This window comes from Hypanus sabinus, chromosome 12 (genome assembly GCF_030144855.1).
Source record: "Hypanus sabinus isolate sHypSab1 chromosome 12, sHypSab1.hap1, whole genome shotgun sequence".
Lineage (NCBI taxonomy): Eukaryota > Metazoa > Chordata > Chondrichthyes > Myliobatiformes > Dasyatidae > Hypanus > Hypanus sabinus.
Window position 1 is genome coordinate 101,003,311 of NC_082717.1, and position 23,750 is coordinate 101,027,060.

Below are 23,750 nucleotides of genomic sequence, written 5' to 3' on the forward strand. Positions count from 1 at the left end.
CTAAGTGGGGAGAAAATCCAAAAATCTGAGATGCAAAGGGACTTGGGAGTCCTTGTGCAGAACACTAAAGGTTAACTTGCAGGTCTTATCAGTGGTGAGGAAGGCAAATTTGTCATGTGCTTTTGTGATATTATTCTGGAAGAACGTTGTCTCATTTTTTAACTGCACTGCATTTGTGGTTTTTAAATGACATAAATTGAATCTGATCTGATATGCCATGTTAGCATTCATTTCAAGAGATCTAGAATACAAGAGCAAGGATGTGATGCTGAGGCCTTATAAGGCACTAGTGAGGCCTCACCTCGAGTGTAGTGAACAGTTCTGAGCCACTCATCTGAGGAAAGATATGCTGGAATTGGGAGAGGGTTCAGAGGAGGTTCACAAGGATGATTCCAGGAATGAAAGGGTTATCATACAAGGAAGGTTTGATGGCTCTGGGTCTGTAGTCACTGGAATTCAGAAGGTCAAGGGAGGATCTCATTGAAACCTTTTGAATGTTGAAAGGCCTAGACACAGTAGATGTGGAAAGGATGTTTCCCCACGGTGGGAGAGTCTGGGACAAGAGGACACAGCCTCAGGATAGAGGAGTGCCCTTTCAAAACAGAGATGCAGAGAAATTTCTTTAGCCAAAGGGTGGTGAATTTGTGGAACTTGTTGCCACCTGCAGCTGTGGAGGTCAGGTCATTGGGTGTATTTAATGACACCCAATTGACAGGTTCTTGTTTTGACATGGCGTCAAAGGTTATGGGGAGAAGCCCGTGAACTGAGGTTGAGAAGGAGAGAAAGAAAGGCTCAGCCATGATTGAATGGTAAAGCAGACTCGAAGGAGCAGATGAAGCCATCTGGTCCAATGTCTTATGGTTAGCTCTGTTATCGAACCTTCCAGGGCAGCTTGCCAAGAGGGACCTTGTCAAAAGGCCTTACTAAAGTTCATAGAGACAAAATCCATGCTCTACCTTCATCTACCCTCTTAGTTACCTCTGCAAAAACTCCAAATGATTTGTCAGACATGAACACCCATACACAAAACCACATAGACTGTTCCTGATCTGGCCTGAACAGTAGTAATAGTAGATTATTAAAAATAATTCCTCTGCAATCTCCAACAGCACAGGAGCATCACATTGCTGTAGGCATAATCCCTGCTCTACTCGCTTTACACCTATGACTGTGGCTAAGTACAGCTCCAACACCATATACGAGTTTGCTGATGACACCACCGCTGTGGGCTATTATCAAAGGTGGTGATGAATCAGCATACAGGAGGGAGATTGAAAATTTGGCTGAGTGGTGTAATAACAACAACCTCTTACTCGATGTCAACAAGACCAAGGAACTAATTGTAGACTTCAGGGGAGGGAAACTGTCCATGAGCCAGTACTCATCAGAGGTGGAGAAGGTCAGTAACTTTAAATTCCTGGGTGTCACTATCTCAGAGGACCTTCCCTGGACCCATCAAATAAATATTATTGCAAAGAAAGCACAACAGCGTCTCTACTTCCTTGAGTCTACGGAGGTTTGGCATATCATCAAAAACCATCAAAAAAAATTTCTATTGATGCGTGGTGGAAACTGTGCTGACTGGCTGAATTACACCCCTGGTATGGGAACACTAATGCCTTGAGCTGAAAATCCTACAAAAGATCATGGATTCGGCCCAGTACACCATGGGTAACACCCTCCCAACCATTGACCACATCTACATGAAACATTGTCATAGAAAAACAGCACCCATCATCAAAGATCCTCACCACCCAGGTAATGCTTTCTTCACTGCTCCCCCAGAGACATAAACCCGTTCCCTCACTGGGTCTCTCTCGGTTTTCCCAATGACTCTCCCTGCTGAGGTACCCAGGGGCTCATTCTCCATCTGGCGTGACACTTGCTGCCAGCAGCCCTCCACATTGTTCATCCCCTTATAACCATGTAACAATTACAGCACGGAAACAGGCCATCTTGGCCCTTCTAGTCCGTGCCGAACACTTACTCTCACCTAGTCCCACTGACCTTCACTCAGCCCATAACCCTCCATTCCTTTCCTGTCCATATACCTATCCAATTTTGCTTTAAATGACAATACCGAACCTGCCTCTACCACTTCTACTGGAAGCTCGTTCCACACAGCTACCACACTCTGAGTAAAGAAATTCCCCCTTGAGTTACCCTTAAACTTTTGCCCCCTAACTTTCAACTCATGTCCTCTTGTTTGAATCTCCCCTGCTCTCAATGGAAAAGCCTATCCACATCAATTCTATGTATCCCCCTCATAATTTTAAATACCTCTATCAAGTCCCCCCTCAACCTTCTACGCTCTAAAAAATAAAGACCTAACTTGTTCAACCTTTCCCTGTAACTTAGGTGCTAAAACCCAGGTAACATTCTAGTAAATCTTCACTGTACTCTCTCTATTTTGTTGACATCTTTCCTATAATTCGGTGACCAGAACTGGACACAATACTCTAAATTTGGCCTTACCGATGCCTTGTACAATTTTAACATTACATCCCAACTCCTATACTCAATGCTCTGATTTATAAAGGCCAACATACCAAAACCTTTCTTCACCACCTTATCCACATGAGATTGCACTTTCAGGGAACTATGCACCCTTATGGGATCCGCTCCCCCCCCCCCCACCAACAGCTCCATCATTTGGGGTGGGTCACACCAGCTGAGAACAGCCGACATATCTCCATTCTCAACTCTGCCACAATCTCCTCTACCGCTCCTTGGGGAAGGCTATCTGTGGTCACTTCACCGCAGGGGACTACTACCGAGGACTGTACCCTGCAGACGGAGTACTCCCATGCCTCCGCCGTATTCTCCTCTTCCCGTACCTCTCTGATCAGCTCAACAAAAGATGGAGGGGTCTTACGAGACTGTCAGAGACCCCACACAATCAGGTCATGGGACTGGGCGCCCCTGACTATCTGATCCACCTCAGACGCCTGAATGATCCCTCTGCGCTGCAAGAAATATAGCTGCCTCTCTAGCTGAAAAATAAAAACAGAAAGCTTCTCCCCCTTCTCCTGACGCGTGTTCTGAAACCCCACCATGAGTCCATTGGGCTTCCAGTCAGACCAAAAGCATTGTCCGGTGCTTGCAGATAATTTGCATTTGTTGCTATGGGAGATTTCAACCTGACAGCTCTCACGTCAGTGGCTCGCCCATTCAAACTTTCAACCAATCTCTGTCGCTTTTCATCATCAGAGCACTGCCACTCGCCTAACAATTGAGAGGTCCGCTCCACCCAAGCCTCATACTCCTCCTCCCTTTTAGCGGTGGGCGTTATTCCAGAGAATAGGCAGAGCCTGCCATAGCTGGGACTTTGAATCTGACTTTCCATTTATTCACCAGAGAAGTAAGGGCGGATACTAACTCAGAATTCTCACTCTTCAGAATTCCCGTTTCAAATCAGTATCCCAAAATATCAAACAATACACAATATGTGATTAAACGATTAAGCTTTATAATTCTTACTTTGACTATATGCTTAGTAAAGAAACAAAAAAAGGGCCCAATCTTATTAAACAGTCTGTTGCGCAAAGTTGAAGCTCACCGATAAGTTGATCGTCCACCATCGGCCTCCTCCGATTGTCGCTGATCTTCGGACCCTTGCTCCAAGTCCAGCCCGTCTGGTGGTCTACCAACTCTCTCCATTCGTGTCTTCTCTCCTCATCTCTCCCTGGCCATGAAAATCTCTCTTCCAAGAACAACAGCATTCCAAACCCCGTTATCTCTAGTCATAACCCAAACATTGCTGCTACAGAGAAACCATTACAGTATCAGTGAAAGCTTACAGCATGTTACACAGCAGTGAAACCCTACAGCATGTTACACTGGTAATAGACGGAGTGTATACTGCCAGGACCTGTCAACATAAGACATCTTCTTAACCACTCTATGAATTTGCACTGCCATGCTGAAGGATCCTATGGACCCAGACACTAAGATCCCTCAGTTCCTTCACACTGCTAACAATCCTGCTATTAACTTTGTATTCTGCCTTAAAATTCAACCTTCCAAAGTGAATCACTTCACCCAGAAGTCATCACAAAAAGAATAGTAGTTACAGAGAGCCTAGGGTTATTGTGCTGCCCTGGCCCACCATTATTAGCACCTATGAAAAGATTTTTGTCTTCTCTACCGAAAATGATCTGGATTGGTTTACGGAGAAGGTCTAAGAACTATTACAGCAGAAATACAAGGTGTCCTTAGACCAGAGCTCAACCACACTGCCATGGAATGAAATAGTACTGAAGTCTAAGATTAAGCAGAACAACCCTGATCTAAAGAACAGACAGTGGTTGGTAGGGACAAGGCATTTGTTACTGGCCATAGTTAAAAGCTATCCAAACCTTCTGCAGACCAAACTCACAAGAAACTACGAATGGAGCACTACCTCAACTGTGACACTAGGTCTCCTTGACTCCATTCACTGCAAACGATATCATCCAGCCTTTCCACCACTCTCTCCAGATGGAGAGCAGCACCTGACAACCCACACCACCAGACACCTACTGCTGCTCTCGTGGAAGCAGATTCTGCCCTGATGGGCCATCTAAGAATAGTAACAGAGGTTTTTTGCCTTCTTCTTTGTCACTTATTCCTCATCACTGTCCATTGTTTGGAAAGACCTTCAGATCCAGCAGTCAACCGATTTTCAATTTTAGTTTATTGACATAGTCGCACAGTGGCTTTTTCTTAGTAACAGTTGCGGAGATGCCTTAAATGTTGTGTCCTTTTCTACAGTGCTTCCCACTACCTACAACCATCCTGGAAGGAATTATGTCCCATTAACTCAATTACAAGAATAACACAAAGTCATAGTGACTGAGTAATGATTAAATCAAAGTAGTTTGTGATACATTCCTGCAGACAGCTTGTTGCCACAAATACGTGTTTGATTTAAATCAATCTTGAATATGCAAAAATAACTTGGTAGAAACTTCCTACCAATGATCTGTGGTCTATTGATTTTGTCAGACGCCCCACAGTTAAATCAGTGAGACTGTTGGATTGTGGGGGTCTTTGATGTGTTTGCTTGTGGTTTCTGGTGATTTGCATTTGTACTTGTGAAAAGACTTTTTCAACAGTTCTTACCTCATGCTTTAGAGCTTCACTTAGTGGTGGATGTATTTATAGAGTGAGCCCTTCTGCCCACTGTTCTACGCCAATCAAAGCTGGTCCTGTTTGCCCACATTTGGCCTATATCCCTCTAAACCAGGGTTCCAACTTTCTTTTTGACGCCCTGGATCCTTGCCATTAACTGAGGGATCTGTGGGCCCCATGTTGGGAACCGCTGCTCTAAACTTTACCTATCCATGTACCTTTAAATGTTCTTGCCTCAACCGCATCCTCTGCAGCTCATTACATTCCATGACGGAGAAGGGTGTGAGAAGGTGAGTGTGAAAGTGGAGACCGCAGCTGAAGGGAGATGAGCAGGAAGCATCACAGGGCTGAACTGTGAAACTGGAAACCATTTGTGGAGAGGTGAACAACAGTCGGAACAAGGAGTAGACAGGTGGGAAGGGAGGGGCCTTTATGTGAGTTGTGTGTGTGCAGTGGATGGATGGAACCAGGAGGGGGAAACGACGTGAAGATGGGTGGGAGGGACAAGAGGGGTGGAACTAAGAGAAAGGAGAGAAAGATTAGAAGAGGAGAGATGGGTGAGGGGAAGAAAGGGGAGAAACAACCAACTGGAAATGGGGTGGGGGGGAGGTTGCCTTAAGTTGGGAAATTCAGTGTCCATGCCATTGGGTTGTAGACCACCTAGACAGAGTGTAAGCTGTTGTGCCTTCAGTTAGTGTGGGCCACATTCTGGCCATTGAGACGGCCAAGGATAGGTAGGTCACAGTAGGAATGGGGAGGGCAGTTGAAATGGCCTATAAATAGGAGTATCTGACGGCCTTTGTGGACTGAGCAAAGGTGTTTTGCGAAGTGATCTCTGAGTCTTGCTTGGTCCCACCAGAGAAGGTCACATTGAGACCGCTGAATGCAGTCTACTTGCCAACTCCCAACTCCACCCCTGCCCCCTCCCATACTTGGTACTACCTGTCATCTAACACCCCTCCTCAAACCACCAATCACCATAGGACTCCTATCTCACCACTCCCTTCTCCTTTTTTATTCCGGCCATTTTGCCTCAACGTTTCTTGTCCAGCTGAAGGGTTTACCTGAAACATTGGCAATTCCTTCCCTGCCGCAGATGCTTCTTGTTGAGTTCCTCCAACAGATTGTTTGTTGCTCCCTAATCCAGCATCTGCAGTTTTCTGTGTCTCCAGTTCCTATTTAATAGCATCAAAACTAGCCTTGCCCCAATTTAGAACTTTAACTATTGGACCAGTTTAAGTATTTTTTTAAGTCATAGCACAAATTCTTTGTTCTTTTATTCTGCAGCCCAGTTACTGAAGACAAGCATTACATGTACCTTTTTTCACCAACTTATCTCCCTGTGTTATCTCCTTCAGGGATCTTTGGACCTTAACACCCTTGAATACATCTTACCAACTGATCAATATCAAATGGTAGCCTAACACTATGTTACCTCACAAATTAGTGTAAACTTAATCCAACTTGATGTAAAATTATATCATCTACAGTCGCTCTAACCAAGGGTCTATTTTGCAACAATATTATTGTGTAGTCCTTTCTCATTCCAAATCTAATCTGGATCAAAATCTGTTTTGTACAGGGGTTCCCAACCTGGGGTCAATGGACCTCTTGGTTAACAGTCAGGCCGCATAGCACAAAAAGGTTGGGAATCCTCAATTCATTGAGCAAGAGATCCTACTCTCATATTTCAGGAACCCATCTAGGTCATTAGTCATGTAAAATTTCTATGTGTAGATTTGAGTCCCTGTAATAACATCATTTATAGCCCACTCTACATCATGACTCATATTCAGAAGTCTAAAGCAACACCCGCCAATGTTTTCTGCTCTTGATGGTCCCTAGCTCCGCCACGTCTGTACCAAAGACTGCCAAAGCGTAATCTGTCACGATTAACATCTTGGCACTAGCATTGTAGCTAGGAGATCTCCCTCTCTCCAAAGGCGACTCCCATTCTACCACTGGGTGCTAAGAGATGTGTTTATTTGATTTTCCTCATGCCTTTACCTGGTAGAATGAGCAATGCAGTCAGACTGGAGGTCAGAGACCTGTGCCTGCACTGCAATGCCAGTTGGTGTTTTGTGACCTCAAGCAGTCATTAGCAGCACATCTTAATGTAATCTGTTAGACTTAAGATAACGCTATCTGTGGAAACATTGTGCAAAGCAGAGGAATGTCTACAGATTTAGTTCTGTTGTTGCAATGAAATTAAAGAAGGAATGACAATCTTCATCCATGGTTCTTTCACCAGTTGTCTTGTAACAAAGTCCATGCAGTGCACTGTGGGGTTACGTTGTTGGGCAACGTGGACAGAGGAGACTCTGGGTGAATTAACTCTGGTTGCTATGAAGATGAATTCCTTTTTATTCACTTCTGGTGTTGTGGTCTGGATGCTGCTGGTAAAGCCATAGAACACTACAGCACAGTACAGGCCCTTCAGCCCTCCATGTTGTGCTGACCCATATAATCCCTAAAAAAAAAGTACTAAACCCACACTACCCCATAACCCTCCGTTTTTCTTTCATCCATGTGCCTGTCCAAGAGGCTCTTAAATACCCCTAATGTTTTAGCCTCCACCACCATCCCTGGCAAGTCATTCCAGGCACTCACAACCCTCTGTGTAAAAAAACTTACCCCTGATGTCTCCCCTAAACTTCCCTCCCTTAATTTTGTACATATGCCCTCTAGTGTTTGCTATTGGTGCCCTGGGAAACAGGTACTGACTATCCACCCTATCTATGCCTCTCATAATCTTATAGACCTCTATCAAGTCCCCTCTCATTCTTCTATGCTCCAAAGAGAAAAGCCAGAGTTTATTGCCCATCTCTAATTGCCCTCGAGAATGTGGTAGGGTGCCACCTTGAACTATCGCAGTTCCTCTGGTGAAGTTCTAGGGCTTGCAACAAGCAACAGTGAGAACCAATGATGTTTCAGTAAATCAAGAAGTCTGTGGAGCCTGCAGGTGGCGCTGTCTCCTTGGTCACAGAGTTTTCGAGTTTGGCACTGTAGGTGCTGTGGATGTAGTCATATTATGGAACAGTGTATGAGTGATTTTCTGCCATGTTAGAGTTGTTGCATGATTACATGTAGCAGAGTTTTACACCAACACTCATTCAGGTTGAGATATCGTTTTGGATTTAAATAGGAAGCTTTGTTCAGTGCTTTTGTAGTGTAGTGGTTAGCACAATGCTTTACAGTACAGGCGAACCAGGTTCAATTCCCGCTGCCACCTGTAAGGAGTTTGTATGTTCTCCCTGTGACCGTGTGGGTTTCCTCCAGATACTCTGGTTTCCTCCCACAGTCCGAAGACTTACAGACTGGTATGATCATTGGTCATTGTAAATTGTCCCGTGATTAGGCCAGGATCAAATCAAGGGATTGCCAGGTGGCATGACTCGAAAGGCCAGCTCCACGGTGTATCTCAATAAATAAATAATTTTCAGTAATTTTCCACTAACTGTCTTTCAGGGGAGGCAACGTTGAAGGTTTTGAGCTGAAAGAAAGAGGAAGCAGTAAGTTTATAAACTGGCAGTCAGAAGATGCTTCAGCTTATGATCAAGGAACTCTGAAGCTGAGCTCAACATCATTCTCACCGTTTGGTGATGCCCCACAGCAGTAGGAAGTCAACACAGAGGCTTGCTGCCTGATCGACATAACCGTTCTCAGTGGCTACATCTGGAGTCCTGCTGGGTTTGGGAGCTTGACTGTCAGCTGCACTGGTCCGAGAGCAGAATGAATGTGGAAGATGACATCAAGTCTCTCAAAGATCAAGAAAGGGACAAAGTTCTGGAGGTCCTTCATCGGGATGAAAGGCTGCGAAAAGTGGAAGAAGAACGGATAAGGTAGGGAAAGTTTCAGTGATGGATTGAGCACCAATGGCTCAATTCAAACACTGAGACACAAATGTGGTCAAACGATTCCTGGCAGAGTGTGCCAGAGCGGTGCGGAACCGAAGGTGATTGGGAGCTTAAAGTAAAAGAACACTTAGGAGCCAGAAACCACAATATGATTGTTTTCAACTTGAAATTTAATAGGGAATAATAATAGCAAATAATATCAAAGTGGATTGTAAAAGTTTTTTCAAGTATGTTAAAGAAAGAAGAGAAATGAGAGTGGATATAGGACCACTAGAAAATGAGGCAGGAGAAATAATAACAGACAGACAGACATACTTTATTGATCCCGAGGGAAATTGGGTTTCGTTACAGTCGCTCCAACCAAGAATAGTGTAGAAATATAGCAATATAAAACCACAAATAATTAACATATGTTAATCATACCAAGTGGAAATAAGTCTTCACTGTGGAAGACCCTAGCAGTATGCCTGACACTGTAGTGTGTGAAGGAAGAGAAGTGGATGCAATTACTGTTACAAGAAAAAAGGTGCTCAAAAAGCTGAATGACCTAAAGGTACATCAGTTGCCTGGACCAGAGGAACTGCATCCTAGGGTAATGAAAGAGGTAGCATTAGAGATTGTGGTAGTAATAGAAATTATCTTTCAAAAATCACTGGACTTTGGCATGATGGAATTGATGGCTTTGCTGCCAGGTTTGGAGATGATATGAAGATTTGGTGGAGGGTGTTGAGGAAACAGGAAGGACTTAGACAGATTAGGAGAATGGGCAAGAAAATGGCAAATGAAATACAATGTTGGAAAATGCATGGTCATGCACTTTGGTGGTAGAAATAAATGTGCAGACTATTTTCTAAATGCGGAGAAAATTCAGGAATCTGACATGCAGAGGGAATTGGGAGTCCTTGTGCAGAACATCTTGAAGGTTAACTTGCAGGGTGAGTCACTGGTGAGGAAGGCAAATGCCTCGTTAGCATTCACTTCAAGAGGTCTAGAATACAAGAGTAAGGATGTGATGCTGAGGCTTTATAAGGCACTGGTGAGGCCTCACCTTGAGTATTGTGAACAGTTTTGGGTTCCTCATCTAACGAAAGATGTGCTGGCGTTGGAGAGGGTCCAGAGGAGGTTCAGAAGGATGATTCCAGGAATGAAAAGGTTATCATATGATGGCTCTGGGTCTGTACTTGCTGGAATTCAGAAGGATGAGTGGGAATATCATTGAAACCCTTTCGAATGTTGAAAGGCCTAGATATGAAAGGATGTTTCCCAAGGTGGGAGAGTCTAGGACAAGAGGACACAGCCTCCGATAGAGGGGCACCCTTTCAAAACAGAGATGTGGAGAAATTTCTTTAGCCAAAGGATGGTGAATTTGTGGTATTTGTTGCCACCTGCAGCTGTGGAGGCCAGATTGTTGGGTGTATTTAAGGCAGAGATTGATAGGTTCTTGATTGGATGTGGCATCAAAGGTATAGGGAGAAGGCCAGGAACTGGGGTTGAGGAGGACTTAAAAAAAAAAGGATCAGCCATGATTGAATGGTGGAGCAGACTCAATGGGCCAGATGGCCTCATTCTGCTCTTTTGTCTTATGGGTCTCAAGTCTGTATCCCTCCATTCTCTACAGGTTTGTGTGCCTATTTAAGATCCTCTGTTCTATTTACTTCACTACTGCCCCCAACAGCTCATTTCAGGCACCCACTAAATTTCTGTGTAAAAAAAAGCTTACCCTGCACATCCCCTTTGAACTCATGCCCTCTCCATAAATGCATGCTCTCTAGTACATTGGATGTTTTGTCTCCAGGGTAAAAGGTACTACTCTAGCTATGCATAATCTCACATAATCTTATAAACCTCTATCAGGTCTCCTCTCAGCCTCTGCGACTCCAAAGAAAACAACCCAAGTTTGTCCATCCCCTCATGGTCTGTAATCCTGTAAACATCTTCTGCACCCTCGAAAAAGCCTCCACATCCTTCCTATTATTGGGAGACCAGAACTGAATGCAATACTCTGCCTAACCAGAGTTACGTAAAGCATAACTTCCTGACCCTTGAACTCATTGTCTTGATAACAAATATTAGCATACCATATACCTCTTTACCATCCTATAAACTTGTGTAGCTACTTTCAGGGAGCTGTGACTTGGACTCCAAAATCCCCTCAGTACATTAATTTTTTCCATTAACAATGTACTGTCCCTTTACGTTTGATCTGGCAAAGCGTAATGTCTCCTACTTAGCTGGATGAAATACCACCCGCCATTGCTTTGCTCACCTCTGCAACTGATCTATAATCTGCTGTATTCTTTGATAATCTTCTGCACCAGCGGTTCTGAACCTGAGGCCCATGGACCCCATGCTTAATGGTATTGGTCCATGGTATAAAAGATGTCGTGAGCCTCTGTTCCTCACTATGCACAATGCCCTCAAATTTTGGATTGTCAATGATCTTACTAACTCACCAATCCATCTTTTCATCCAAGTCATTCACAAACAGCAGAGTTCCTAGTACAGTTTCCTGTGGAGTAGTCATGGACCTCCAAGCAGAATAAGTCCCATTAACCACTATCCTATGGGCAAGCCAGTTCTGAATCCAATAGGCCAAGACACTGAGAATCCTCTGCACTGTAATCATCTGAATGAGGCTTCTATAAGGGAGCTTGCTGAGAACCTCACCAAAATCTACCTTAGGTCTACCTTCATCAACCACCCTCATCACCTCCTTGAAAAACTCAAGTTAGTAAGACATGGCCTGCCCTGCACAGCCATGCTGACTGTCCCTAATTAGACCATGCTTTTCCAAATGCTCATAGATCTTATCCCTAAGAATATTCTCCAGCTGCCTTCCTACCACTAAAGTGAGACTCGCTAGTCCATGGTTTCCAGAATGATCACTATTTCCTTCCTTGAATAACAGGAAGTTACTTACCAGCCCACCAGAACTTTGCCTAAGACTAGAGAGGACACAAGTACCTAGATCAAGGCCCCAGCAATTTTACCTTATGCCTTTCTCAATGACTTGGAGTATATTCCATCAGGCCCTGGGGACCTATCCACCTTCATCAACATATAAAGTGCAGAGGAACTCAGCAAGTTAGGCTGCACCTACAGAGGGTAATAAGCAGTTGATGTTTTGGGCCGGGAGGGGAACCGGAATGGAAAAAGAGAAAAGGTGGGAGGACAGAGAAATTACCAGAATATAGAGGAATCAATGTTCATGCCATCAGATTGGAGGCTACCCAGACGAAATATGAAGTGTTGCTCCTGCACCCTGAGTGTGGCCTCGTTATGGCATTAGAGGAGGCCAACGGGCAACACCTCAGAATGGAAGTGGAAAATTGAGTTGAAATGCGTGGCCACCAGGAAATCTCATCTTTTTTTGGCGAGTGGAGTGAAGGTGCTCGATGAAGTGGTCCCCCAATCTACATCAGGTCTGAACGATGTAGAGGAGTCTGCACCAGGAGCACCAGCTACAGAAGATGACCCCGACAGACTCACAGGCCAAGCGTTGCCTCGACTGGAAGGACTGTCTGTGCTCCTGAATGCTGGTGAGAGGGGAGGTAAAGGGGCAAGTATACACTTGGAGGAGTAAGTGCCAGGAGATAGATCATGCAATACAGAGGCTCATGCAATGGTCGGTAAGGACAAGGAGAACTCTATCCTTGTGATAGTGGAAGGAGGACGGGGTGAGGGAAGGTGAGCAGGAAATGGAGGAGACGTGGGTGAGGACAGCACTAATGGTGAGGGAAGGAAACCCTAAAAATTCTGCTGTGTCTGCAGAATGTCTTGTGCTTATTATCCAACTTAATGTAAAGAGATCTAACTGCCACCTTTCTTTATCTCAGAAATGCCCTGGCATATTAAAAACCTCCACTCTGACCTCACTATCCTTTACATTCTCCTCCCTGGAGGATGCCTATGTCCCCTGCCTCCAAGCACATGCTCTCTCTTTCATCCTCTGAGTGAGCTACCCTCTCCCTAGTGTTTTTCTTGCTCTTGATGTACAGTATGCAGAGAATAGCTTTGAGATCTCTTTAATTCGACTTTTCATGGCCCCTCAAGGATTAGTTTCTCCGGCGCATCAGAGGCAAAGGTAGAAGTTTATAAAATTATGAGCTTTATAGACAGAATAGGCAGTCAGGATCTTTTTTCCAGGGTGGAAATATCAAATAATAGGAGGTATGAATTTAAGGTGAGAGGTGTAAATTTAAAGGTTTGCAGAGGCTGCATGAGGAGGAGGGGGTAACAGTGGGGTCCAGACCTGCCACAGAATCTCCATTGCTATTCCCCTGCCCAGCGAGAGAGGGGAGTACCAGAGCCCGGTATTTCTTGGGTTCGGGTATGTGGTACTCCATAACAATTCCTGCTGCTTACACTAAATCAAGGCAACGTGTGCACCTACATTTCTAAACCAAAGGATTTTGTTCAGCACAAGAGGGACGGGTTGCACCTTAAATGGAGGGGGACTGGTTGGGAAGTTGGCTGGTGCTGCACAGGAACGTTGGAACTCATTTGGCAGGGGGCTGGGAACTGGAGCAACGGGTCAGAAGTGCAGGGTCTGAAAAGAAGGTAGATCTATGATCAGTAAGTTTGTACAGATGGATGAGCCGGAGCAAGGTGATTTACATGATAGGACAGGCAGGTTCATGTCTGTTCATTTGAATGCTAGGAGTATTGAGGGGAAAACTGATGAACTTAGAGCATAGATCACTTCATGGAGCTGTGATGTCATGGCCATAACAGAGACAGGGACAGGACTGGATACGAAATGTTCCAGGGTTTTGATATTTTAGAAAAGATGGAGAGTGATGTAAAAGGGGTGCGAGTGTGATTTGCACTATTAGTCAAGAACAGTTTTACAGCTGCTCTCAGAGGAGACATAGAATACAGTACGGGCCCTTCGGCCCACAATGTTGTGCTGACCTTTAAACTCTGCCTCCCATATAACACCCCCCCACCTTAAATTCCTCCATATACCTGTCTAGTAGTCTCTTGTTTCACTAGTGTATCTGCCTCCACCACTGACTCAGGCACAATAAAGGCACACAATGGAAGGCCCATCCACTGAGTCCATATGGGAAAAGTGTAAAATAACAGGGTTGTTGTCATGGCTGATTTAAAATACTTCCCTACTGCAGGCTGGTTCCTCCTCAGTGCAAGAGGATGAGATGGGACTGAATTTGTTGCCTTCATCCAGACGGTTTCTTAAATCAATGTGTAAATAGTCGAGTATCAGGAGAGACCAGACTGAACCTGGAATTGGGAAGTGAGCCTGGCCAGATGGGGGAATGTGTAGATCACAACTTGTTAATTTTAGTATAGCTGTAAGATATTGTTTTAAAATAATTATGGTTCTTGCTGGAGAGTATTAAATTGGAACAGGGCAAATTGAAAGAGTATTAGCTCAGAACTAGGGAGAGTTAATAGTTAATGTCCATACCTGACATTTGAAAGGTGTTTAAATTTCAACTGTAACAGTGCAGAACAGATATACTCCAGTAAGAAAGAAGAACAAGAATGGAACCTTGCATTATGAGAGAGGTGGTGAACTTAATTAAGACAAAAAAAAAGTGTATGTAAGATTTTGTCTTGTCTCTGCTGATAGTACATGCCCTCTAATCCAGGCAGCGTCATGGTATAGACCTCTTCTGCACCCCTTACAAAGCCTCAACATCCTTCCTATAGTGTGGTGACCAGAACTGCACACAATACTCCAAACATGATCTAACTAAAGTTTTATACTGCTGCAACATTTTTTTTTTGTTTGGCGTTACATTGCAGTAACAGGCCCTTCTGACCCAATGAGCCCATGCTGCCTAACTACACCCATTTGGCCAATTAGCCTACTAACCTGTATGCCTTTGAAATGCAGGAGGCAACCAGAGCACCAGGAGGAAACCCACACAGTCACAGGCGGAATGGACAAGCACAGTAACTCTCACAGTTATCTTCACTATGCCTCTTCCCACCTGTCACTTGTGAGAGTGCTGTTCACTTCTCTCAGTTCCTCTGCCTCGGATGTTCTCAGGGAGAGGCTTTCCATTCTGGGACACCTGAAATGTTTTCTATTTTCAGAAAGTGGGGTTTTCCTTCACCATTATCAATGCTGCTCTTTCCTGTATTTCCCATTTCCCACACGTGTGCACTTACCCCATAAACCCAATTCCAAAATAACAGGCATTGGGTTCTCCCTATTCAAACCAACCTCCCCATGAGCCACTACATCCAACACATCCTTCTCCACAAATTCTGCCATCACCAATGGAATCCTCGCCCAAGGCATGCCTTTCACACATTTTCTGCAGGGGTCGCTGTCTTTGTGAGTCCTCATTCTTCTTTGTCCACTTGTTCCTCCCACTGATCTTCCTCCTGGCACTTGCCCCTGCAAGTCTGGCAACTACTACACTTGCCCCAACACCTCCTCCTTCATCGCCAGTCAGGGCCCCAAATGGTCCTTCCAGGTGAGGTGATGCTTCACCTCCAAGTTCGTTGTGGTCATCTACTGTATTTTGTGGCCTCCTGTACATCAATGAAAGCTGATGTAGATTGGGGACCATTTGCTCCACCCACCACTACAGCCAGGGTGGAGCAAAGCTACTTGACAAAGTGGTCCCCAGTAAGCACTTCCACTTCCCATTCCCATATTGACGTGCCTGCCCACGGCCTCCTCTACTGCAGGTTGGAGGAGCAACAGCTTTCCTTCCATTTGGGTAGTCTCCAGCCTCACGGCATAAACATCAATTTCTCTAGCTTCCAGTAAGCTCGCCCCTCTGTTCTCTCCATCCTTTGTCTTTCTTGATTGGGTGGGTCCTCTCACCCCTTCTCTCCCACCCTCAAGACCTGTCTATCCCTTCCCTCTGGTTCCCCACCTCCTTCCCTTTATTTCATGCTGTACTGTCCTCCTCTGTCAGATTCATTCTTCTTCAGTTCTTTAACTCTTCCATCTATCACCTCCTTGCTTTTCACATCATTCTATTGCCCCATCTCTCAGCCACTTAGCTTTCTCTCACCAGAACTCACCTATCACCTGCCAGTTTCTACTGCCACCCCCTCCCCTTTCCATTCTGACTTCCTCCTTCATTTCCAGTCCTCACTAAGGGTTCTCGGTTGACTGCTTATTCCTCTCCATTGACGCTGCCTGATCTGCTGAGTTCCTCCAGCATTTTGCATGTGTCACTGCATTGTGAAACTCTGTTCAGTCTCAGAGTCTGTGATCTGTGTCACTGATTCCTCCCTTATGCACAGAAAGCTGAAATCGGAATATCAGGAAATCCGTCAGAAAGGAGCAAAAAGTTGCAGGCGGGAGTACAGCAGCCGTTCCTGTGCCCGGTGCCAGGTTGCCCTGGGACTCTTGTTTAACAAGGGATTTGAGTGCAGTGTCTGCAGCCACAGAGTGTGCAGTGATTGCTGTGTCTATAGTACCAAAAGAGCTTGCAGATGCATCGTGTGTCACACTCGAGGGTAAGTCATTGTTAAACTGATATTTCTACTCATTCAGAATTTCTAGGTCGCCTTCCGTGTAAGGAGTAGCTGATCAAATGCTGCATCATCAGCTCTTGTCCCATCAAGTAGTTGTGTAATTGAAGTTTAATATCTTTACTCTTTCAGTCAAATATTCTTGTTGTGTAGGCCAAATCTCATTTGATTTCATTGACTTGTACACAAACATAAAAATTTCCCAATCTTTCATCATGTATGAATTACTCAGTATTTCTAATTTTACCAAAGGGGATAACTTCACATCTTCCACCAAAGCACTCTGCTTGTCGAGTGGGTGCTGATTCACATGCTTTGCCCATACCTACTTGTCTTTCCTGATTCAGTTGGTTCTCTCACCCCTTCTCTCCCCCCCAACCCCAACCCTCATGACTTGCCCATCCCCTCCCTCTTTGTTACTTTATCACGATTCATGTTCCCACTTCACCTCATGCACGCACGTTGGTGATCTATTGTTTATGCAGATTATAAACTGAGGTCCAAGCAACTCTGTGACACCTCACCTGTGCCAACCTAGCTTGTTTATTTAGAATCACTGTTTTCCATACGTTAACCAACTCTCAATACCAGGCTAACACAGTGCCTTTAATTTCATGCTCTCCAACTTTCTTCAGCAACCTTATCAAAGCCTGATGAAAATTCAACTTTACCACATCCTCCTATTAGACACAGGTTTGAAGAACACCAAAGGATTGGTCAAGTGTGATTTCTCTTCCATAACCCATGATGAGTCTGCTCAATCATGTAAGTTTCCGATGTCTTGTTAGGTTCCAGCGTCAGACTAAAGGATCACTCGTTATCCATTCTCTCCATTTCCTCCTTAAAAAGCAGTGTAACATTTACTCCCCTCCAATCCCCAGGAACCATTCCAGAATCCAAATGAGATTTAGTAAGATAGTGTACCCACCATCTCTAGTAAATACAATATCTGGATTTAGGAAAATGGGAACCAGCATTTCCAACATTCCTTTCGAACTCTAGTAGGTACAATATCTAGAGGTTTATGAACTCATTAATTTTCCTTCCCCGTGGAATGTTCCTGTGTGATTGGCCTCACTGTATTTTCCCTTGAGAACAGTTCCCTGAAGATAATACTGCTACACCGACTGGACGATTGTGTACACCAGTTAACACAAACTGTCACCTCGTGCTCTTGAGAGCCGTCCCTGAAACGACTCCTGCTGTCTCTGTGTTTCAGGCTGGTGAAGGTGAAATCTGGAGAGTGGTTTATCGAGGAAAAAGCAAAGAAATTTCACCAAGAACAAGGTGCTTGATCTGCTGATGTTAACTACTCACAACTCTCAGAACTGCATGGGAAAGGACGGGTCAACGTGCAACGTGCTCAGCGTGTTCACAGTCAGTGCTGATGCCCCGAGAGGTTCTACCTGGTCACCACCAGGGACTTTGATCAGGCAGGGCTCTAAAATGTTGGTTGCCAGGGGATTGTGTCACCGGCCAGTTCTGGTTGTTGTCCATCCCACTTTGATGACTGGGCAGCGTAGGCTTCCCGTACTGCCGGAGCTGCTCAGAATAACGTTGAACCTACAGCAGTACAGACCCTTTGTCCCACCGTGTTAAAACATAGAGCAGTACAGCAAAGAAACAAGTCCTTTGGCCCACAATTCTGTGACGAACCAACTAGAATCCCCCAAAAATAATCCCTCCTACCTTCACAATGTCTATGTCTTCCTCACATTTGAGAGCCTATCTAAACGCCTCTAATGTACAAATTGTATTTGCCTCTACCACTATACCAGGCAGCGCATTCTGGATATCCACCACTCTGAATAAAAAAAAATCCCCTTTGAAATTTTACCATCCTCTCTCACTTTCAATGCATGCCCTCTGGTGTTAGATATTTCAGCCTTGGGAAACAGACACACTCTGCCCACGCTATGCCTCTCATAATCTTAACCTTTATCCGATCTCCCCTCAGCCTCCAACGTCCCAGAAAAGCTCAAGTTTATCCAGCCTCTCATGATAGCACAAGCCCTCTAAACCAGGCAGCATCCTGGTAAACTTCTCCTGCACCCCCTCCAAAGCCTCAACATCTTTCCCCTAGTGGGACGACCAAAACTGTATGCAATACTCCAGATGTGGCCTAACACAGTTCTATAAAGTTGCAGCATAACCTTTTGACTTGAACTCAATGCCTGGACTAATAAAAGCGAGCTCTCCATAAGTCTTGTTAACCACCCTATCGACCCACGTAGCCACTTCAATGAACTACGAACTTTGTCCCCAAGACCTCTCTGCTCATCAATGCCGTTGAGGGCCTTGCCATGTTATGTTGTGATGAACTAATTTAACTAGTAATTAAATACTAACTAAACTAATCCCTTCTGTCTACACAATGTCCATTTCCCTCCATTCTCTGCATAGTCATATGCCTACCTAAGAGGCTCTGAACCAGCGTTATTGTACCTGCATCCTACCCCACCCCCCCCCCCCCCCCAGAGCCCAGTCCAGGCACCCACTCTGTTTAAAAAAAACACCTGGCAGGCACATCCCCTTTGAACTTTCCCTCACTTTACATGCACATCCTCCAGGATCAAACAACTCCCTTCTGCATAAGTCTGGCAACTTCCCTTCTTGCTAATGAAGCTAACCTAGATATTACCAGGTTTAGTTAGTGAATTGAATTGAACCGACTTTATTACTTATGTCCTTCATATACATGAGGAGTAAAAATCTTTACGTTATGTCTCCATCTAAATGTGGTGTGCAATTATAGTAATTTATAATAAATATTATGTCCAACAGGATAGTCAATATAGCATAGAAATATAATTATATCAGCATGAATTATTCAGTCTGATGGCCTGGTGGAAGAAGCTGTCCCAGAGCCAGTTGGTCCTGGCTTTTATGCTGCCGTACCGATTCCCAGATGGCAGCAGCTGGAACAGTTTGTACTTGGGGTGACTCAGGTCCCCAATGTTCCTTCGGGCTCTTTTTACTCACCTGTCTTTGTAAATGTCCTGAACATTGGGAAGTTCACATCTGCAGCTGCGCTGGGCTGTCCACACCACTCTCTGCAGAGTCCTGCGATCGAGGGAGGTACAGTTCCCGTACCGGGCAGTGATGCAGACAGTCAGGTTGCTCTCAATTGTGCCCCTGTAGGAAGTTCTTAGGATTTGGGGGCCCATACCAAACTTCATCAACCGTCTGAGGTGAAAGAGGCGTTGTTGTGCCTTTTTCAACACACAACTGGTATGTACAGACCACGTGAGATCTTCGGTGATGTGTGTGCTGAGGAACTTAAAGCTGTCCACCCTCTCAACCCCAGATCCACTGATGTCTGTAGGGACTAACCCGTCTCCATTCCTCCTCTAGTCCACAACCAGCTCCTTTGTTTTTGCGAAGTTGAGGGAGAGGTTGTTTTCTTGATACCACTGTGTCAGGCTGATGACTTCTTCTCTGTAGGCCGCCTCATTATTATTTGAGATTAGGTCAATCAGTGTAGAGTTGTCAGCAAATTTAATTAGCAGACTAGAGCTGTGACTGGTGATGCTGTCATGGGTATACAGGGAGTAAAGGAGGGGCCTTAGTACACAGCCCTGGGGGCTCCTGTGTTGAGGGTCAGAGGGGCAGAGATGAGGGAACCCACTCTTACCACCTGCCGGTGATCTGACAGGAAGTCCAGGATCCAGCTACACAAGGCAAGGTGAAGGCCGAGGTCTCTGAGCTTCTTGTCAAGTCTAGAGGGAATTATGGTGTTGAATGCTGAACTGTAGTCCAAGAACAGCATTCTCACATAAGCATCCCTCTTCTCTAGATGTGGAAGGATGCGTGTAGAGCTGTGGCTATTGCATCATTTGTCGATTGGTTGTGTTGGAAGGTGAATTGTAGGGGTCCAGTGTGGGTGGCAGCATGCTGCAGATGTAGTCCCTGACCAGCCTCTCAAAGCATTTGCTTATTATTGAGGTGAGTCTGATAGGATCGTTCAGGCATGTTACCTTGGTCTTTTCAGATACAGGGACAATGGTGGATGTTTTGAGGCAGGAGGACACTCTACACTGGGAGAGGGAGAGATTAAAAGTGTGGTTTCGTAGTTGGACTGTTGTCAGGAGAGGGAATGTGTTACACCTTCCTTATATCCACCGCTGTGACCGTGTTCTGGTGTGCGTTCCCAGAGAACGCAAGAATTACAGTTCCAAGTGTAATCTTCATAGAGGGATCAAAAATGGAATTTTGAGTTCCTGGGCCCTACATGTCAATACAACTACCAAGAAGGCACAACAGCAGCTACATTTCATTAGGAGTTTGAGGAGATTTGGTCACCAGAGACACTCGCAGATTTCTAAAAACGTATCGTGCAGGGCATTTTACCTGGCTGCATCACCGTCTGCTATCGGGGTGGGGGGGGGGGGGGTACTGCAGAAGCTACAAGCTGCAGAGAGTTATAAACTCAGTCAGCTCCATCATGGGCACTAGCCTCTGTAGTATCCAGGACATCTTCAAAGAGCAATGCCTCAAAAACAAATGATCCATCATTAAGGACCCCTTTCACCCAAGTCACGCCTTGTTCTCATCAGGAAGGTGGTACAGAAGCCTGACCAGCCTACACCTCACCGCCCCCCTCCAACCCATGGGATTCTTGTATAATGTGATCATGAATTAATCTTGACCCATACCACATGACCAGCTTGCCTGGACCAAAATTGGTTCCAAAGTACTTGACTCGCCCGCTTCTATCAGTTCTTTAAGAACCATCAGGCCAATATAACATTGTTGCAGGGGAGATGTTGAGATGCGTCTCCACCAGCTTGTAAAGTCAACGTAACTCCGTCATGAGTTTCCATTCACCAGTGTTACAATCCTGAACAAAGTCCACCTTGTTAAGTGTTACCTGCCTGTTTTCTTCTCCAGGTGAGCACAAAACGATGAGCGAAAAACTGTTGCAGACCTTACAGACACTAAGGTAAGACTCCCTGTCTATTTGTCTGCAAAGGCTGCAGTAACGGGAACAGTGGGGAGAGGAGATCAGAGCTTGCAGACGTAGTGCCCGCTCAGTGAACAGGTCAAGGCCAGAACCAAAATATTTGATTGCTCAATCCAGCATTGCAATTCTAGTAATCCTGTGAAGGAAAGCCGGGCAGGTATTATCTTTTGTAATGCTGGCCACAACTAGTTTCATATCAGAAGGCAGATAAGGTTAGAACATGCATCATCATGTGGAGTTATGATATTGTAGCCATTAGTGAGACTTGTCTGCAGGACGGACAGGACTGGCTGCTCAATGATCCGGATTCTGTTGTTATTAGACGCGATAGAGTTGAAGAGATTAAAGATGGAGGATCGGCATTACTAGTCAGGGAAAATGTCATGACAGTGCTCAGACAAGATAGATCAGAGGGCTTGTCAACTGAGATTGTATGGGTGGAACTGAAGAATGAAAAAGAGATGACCACGTTCATGGGATTATTGTATAGACCATCCAATAGTCAGTAAGATTTAGGTGAGCAAATTTGTGGAGAGATCGCAGACAGTTGCAAGAAACATAGGATTGTGATAGTGGATCATTCAGATTTTCCACATATTGACTGGGACTGTAAAAGGGCTAGATGGGATAGAGTTTGTCATACGTGTTCAGGGAAGTTTCCGTAATTAATATATAGAGGTCTCATTTAGAGAGAATGTGATACTGGATATCCTATTGGGGAATGAGACAGTGCAAGTGACGGAAGTGTGTGTAGGGTAACATTTTTGGTCTAGTGATCATAATTCCATTAGTTTCAAGACAATTATGGAGAAGAATGGGGCTGTACTTAAGGTTGAGATTATAAATTGGAGAAAGGCCGATTTTGATGTCATCAGAAAGGATCTGGCAGGTGTGGGTTGGGACAAGTTATTTTCTGGCAAAGAAATGCTTGATAAGTCGGCCTTCAGAAGTGAAACATTGAGAATACAGAGTCTATATGTTCCTGTTAGAATAAAAGGCAAGACTAATAGACCTAGAGAATCTTGGTTTTCAAGGGCTATTGAGGCCTCGGTTAAGAAGAGGAGAGTGCATAGTAGGTATAGGCAACAAAGCGAGTTTGAGGAGTATAAGAAATGCAAGATGGAAAACAAGGTATGAGGTTGCTTTAGCAGGCAAGGTGAAGGAGAATCCCAAAGGCTTCTATTGGTACGCTAAGAGCAAGAGGATATCAAGAGATAATTTATCAATTTATAGAACTGAGGAAAACAGCAGGGAGGTCACGGGCTGTATACAGATTACAGAGGAGGAAGTGCTTGCTGTCTTGAGACATATTAGGGTGGATAAATCCCCAACGCCTGAATGGGTGTCCCATCGGAAATCGTGAGAGACTAGTGCAGAAACTGCATGGGCCCTGGCAGTGGTATTTAAAACATCCTGAGGCGTGGGTGAGGTGCTAGAGGACGAGATAGCTAATGTTGTTCTGTTGGCTCAGAAGAAGCTGGGAAATTATAAGGGGATGGACCTGACGTCTGAAGTGGATAAATTACTGGAAGGAATTCTAAGGGACAGGATATATAAGTATTTGGACAGGGATAGTCAACATGTCTTTTTGTGTGGATGGTTGTGTAACCAATCTGATAGAGTTTTTTTTCAGGGAGGGTACCAGGAAAGTTGATGAAGGAAAGGCAGTGAACATTGTCTACAAAGTAGGTTCTACACGGACCTCAGCAAGGCCTTTAACAATGTCTGACATGGAAGGCTGGTCAAGAAGGTTCAGTCACTTGGCATTCAGGATGAAGTAGTAAACTGGATCTTAGTGGGAGAAGCCAGAGAATAGTAGTAAATGGTTGCCTCTCTGTGCCTCAGAGCTGGGTCTATTGCTGCTTGTCATCCATATTAACGCTTTAGATGACAGTGTGGTAAACTGGATCAGCAAATTTGCAGATGACACCAAGATAGGGAACGTTATAGACAGCGAGGAAAGCTATTGTGGACCAGCTGGAAAGATAACGGGCGGAACTTAATGCAGACCAGTGTGAGGTGTTGCACTTTGAGAGGGCAAACCAGGACAGGTCTTACACAGAGAACGGTAGGGCAACGAGGAGTGCGGTAGAACAAAGGAATCTGAGAATACAGGTCCATCATTCTATGATAGTGGTGTTACAGGTAGAAAGGGTCATAAAGAAAACTTTTGGCACATTGGTCTTCATAAATCAAAGTACTGGGTCAGGAGGTGGGATGTTACATTCAAATTGTATAAGGTATTGGTGAGGGAAGCCTAATTTAGAGTGTTGTGTTTGGTTCTGGTCACCTATCTACAGGAAAGGCATCAATAAAGTTGGAAGTACAGAAAAAAACTTACAAGGATGTTG

The 23,750-nt window shown here is 44.8% G+C and overlaps 1 protein-coding gene across 6 annotated transcripts in view; it reads left to right on the plus strand.

Annotated features, from left to right (window-relative positions):
* The window catches only part of sytl3 (synaptotagmin-like 3), an 85,133-nt gene that overhangs the window by 20,896 nt on the left and 40,487 nt on the right, over positions 1 to 23,750 (plus strand). For all 6 annotated transcript variants that reach the window (XM_059986556.1, XM_059986558.1, XM_059986557.1 and 3 more), the window contains exons 2-5: positions 8,581 to 8,954; positions 16,206 to 16,421; positions 17,656 to 17,723; positions 21,327 to 21,378. In XM_059986556.1, coding sequence (XP_059842539.1) covers positions 8,845 to 8,954; positions 16,206 to 16,421; positions 17,656 to 17,723; positions 21,327 to 21,378 — 446 coding nt within the window. In that variant the 5' untranslated portion in view covers positions 8,581 to 8,844. The remainder of the gene's footprint in view (positions 1 to 8,580; positions 8,955 to 16,205; positions 16,422 to 17,655; positions 17,724 to 21,326; positions 21,379 to 23,750) is intronic.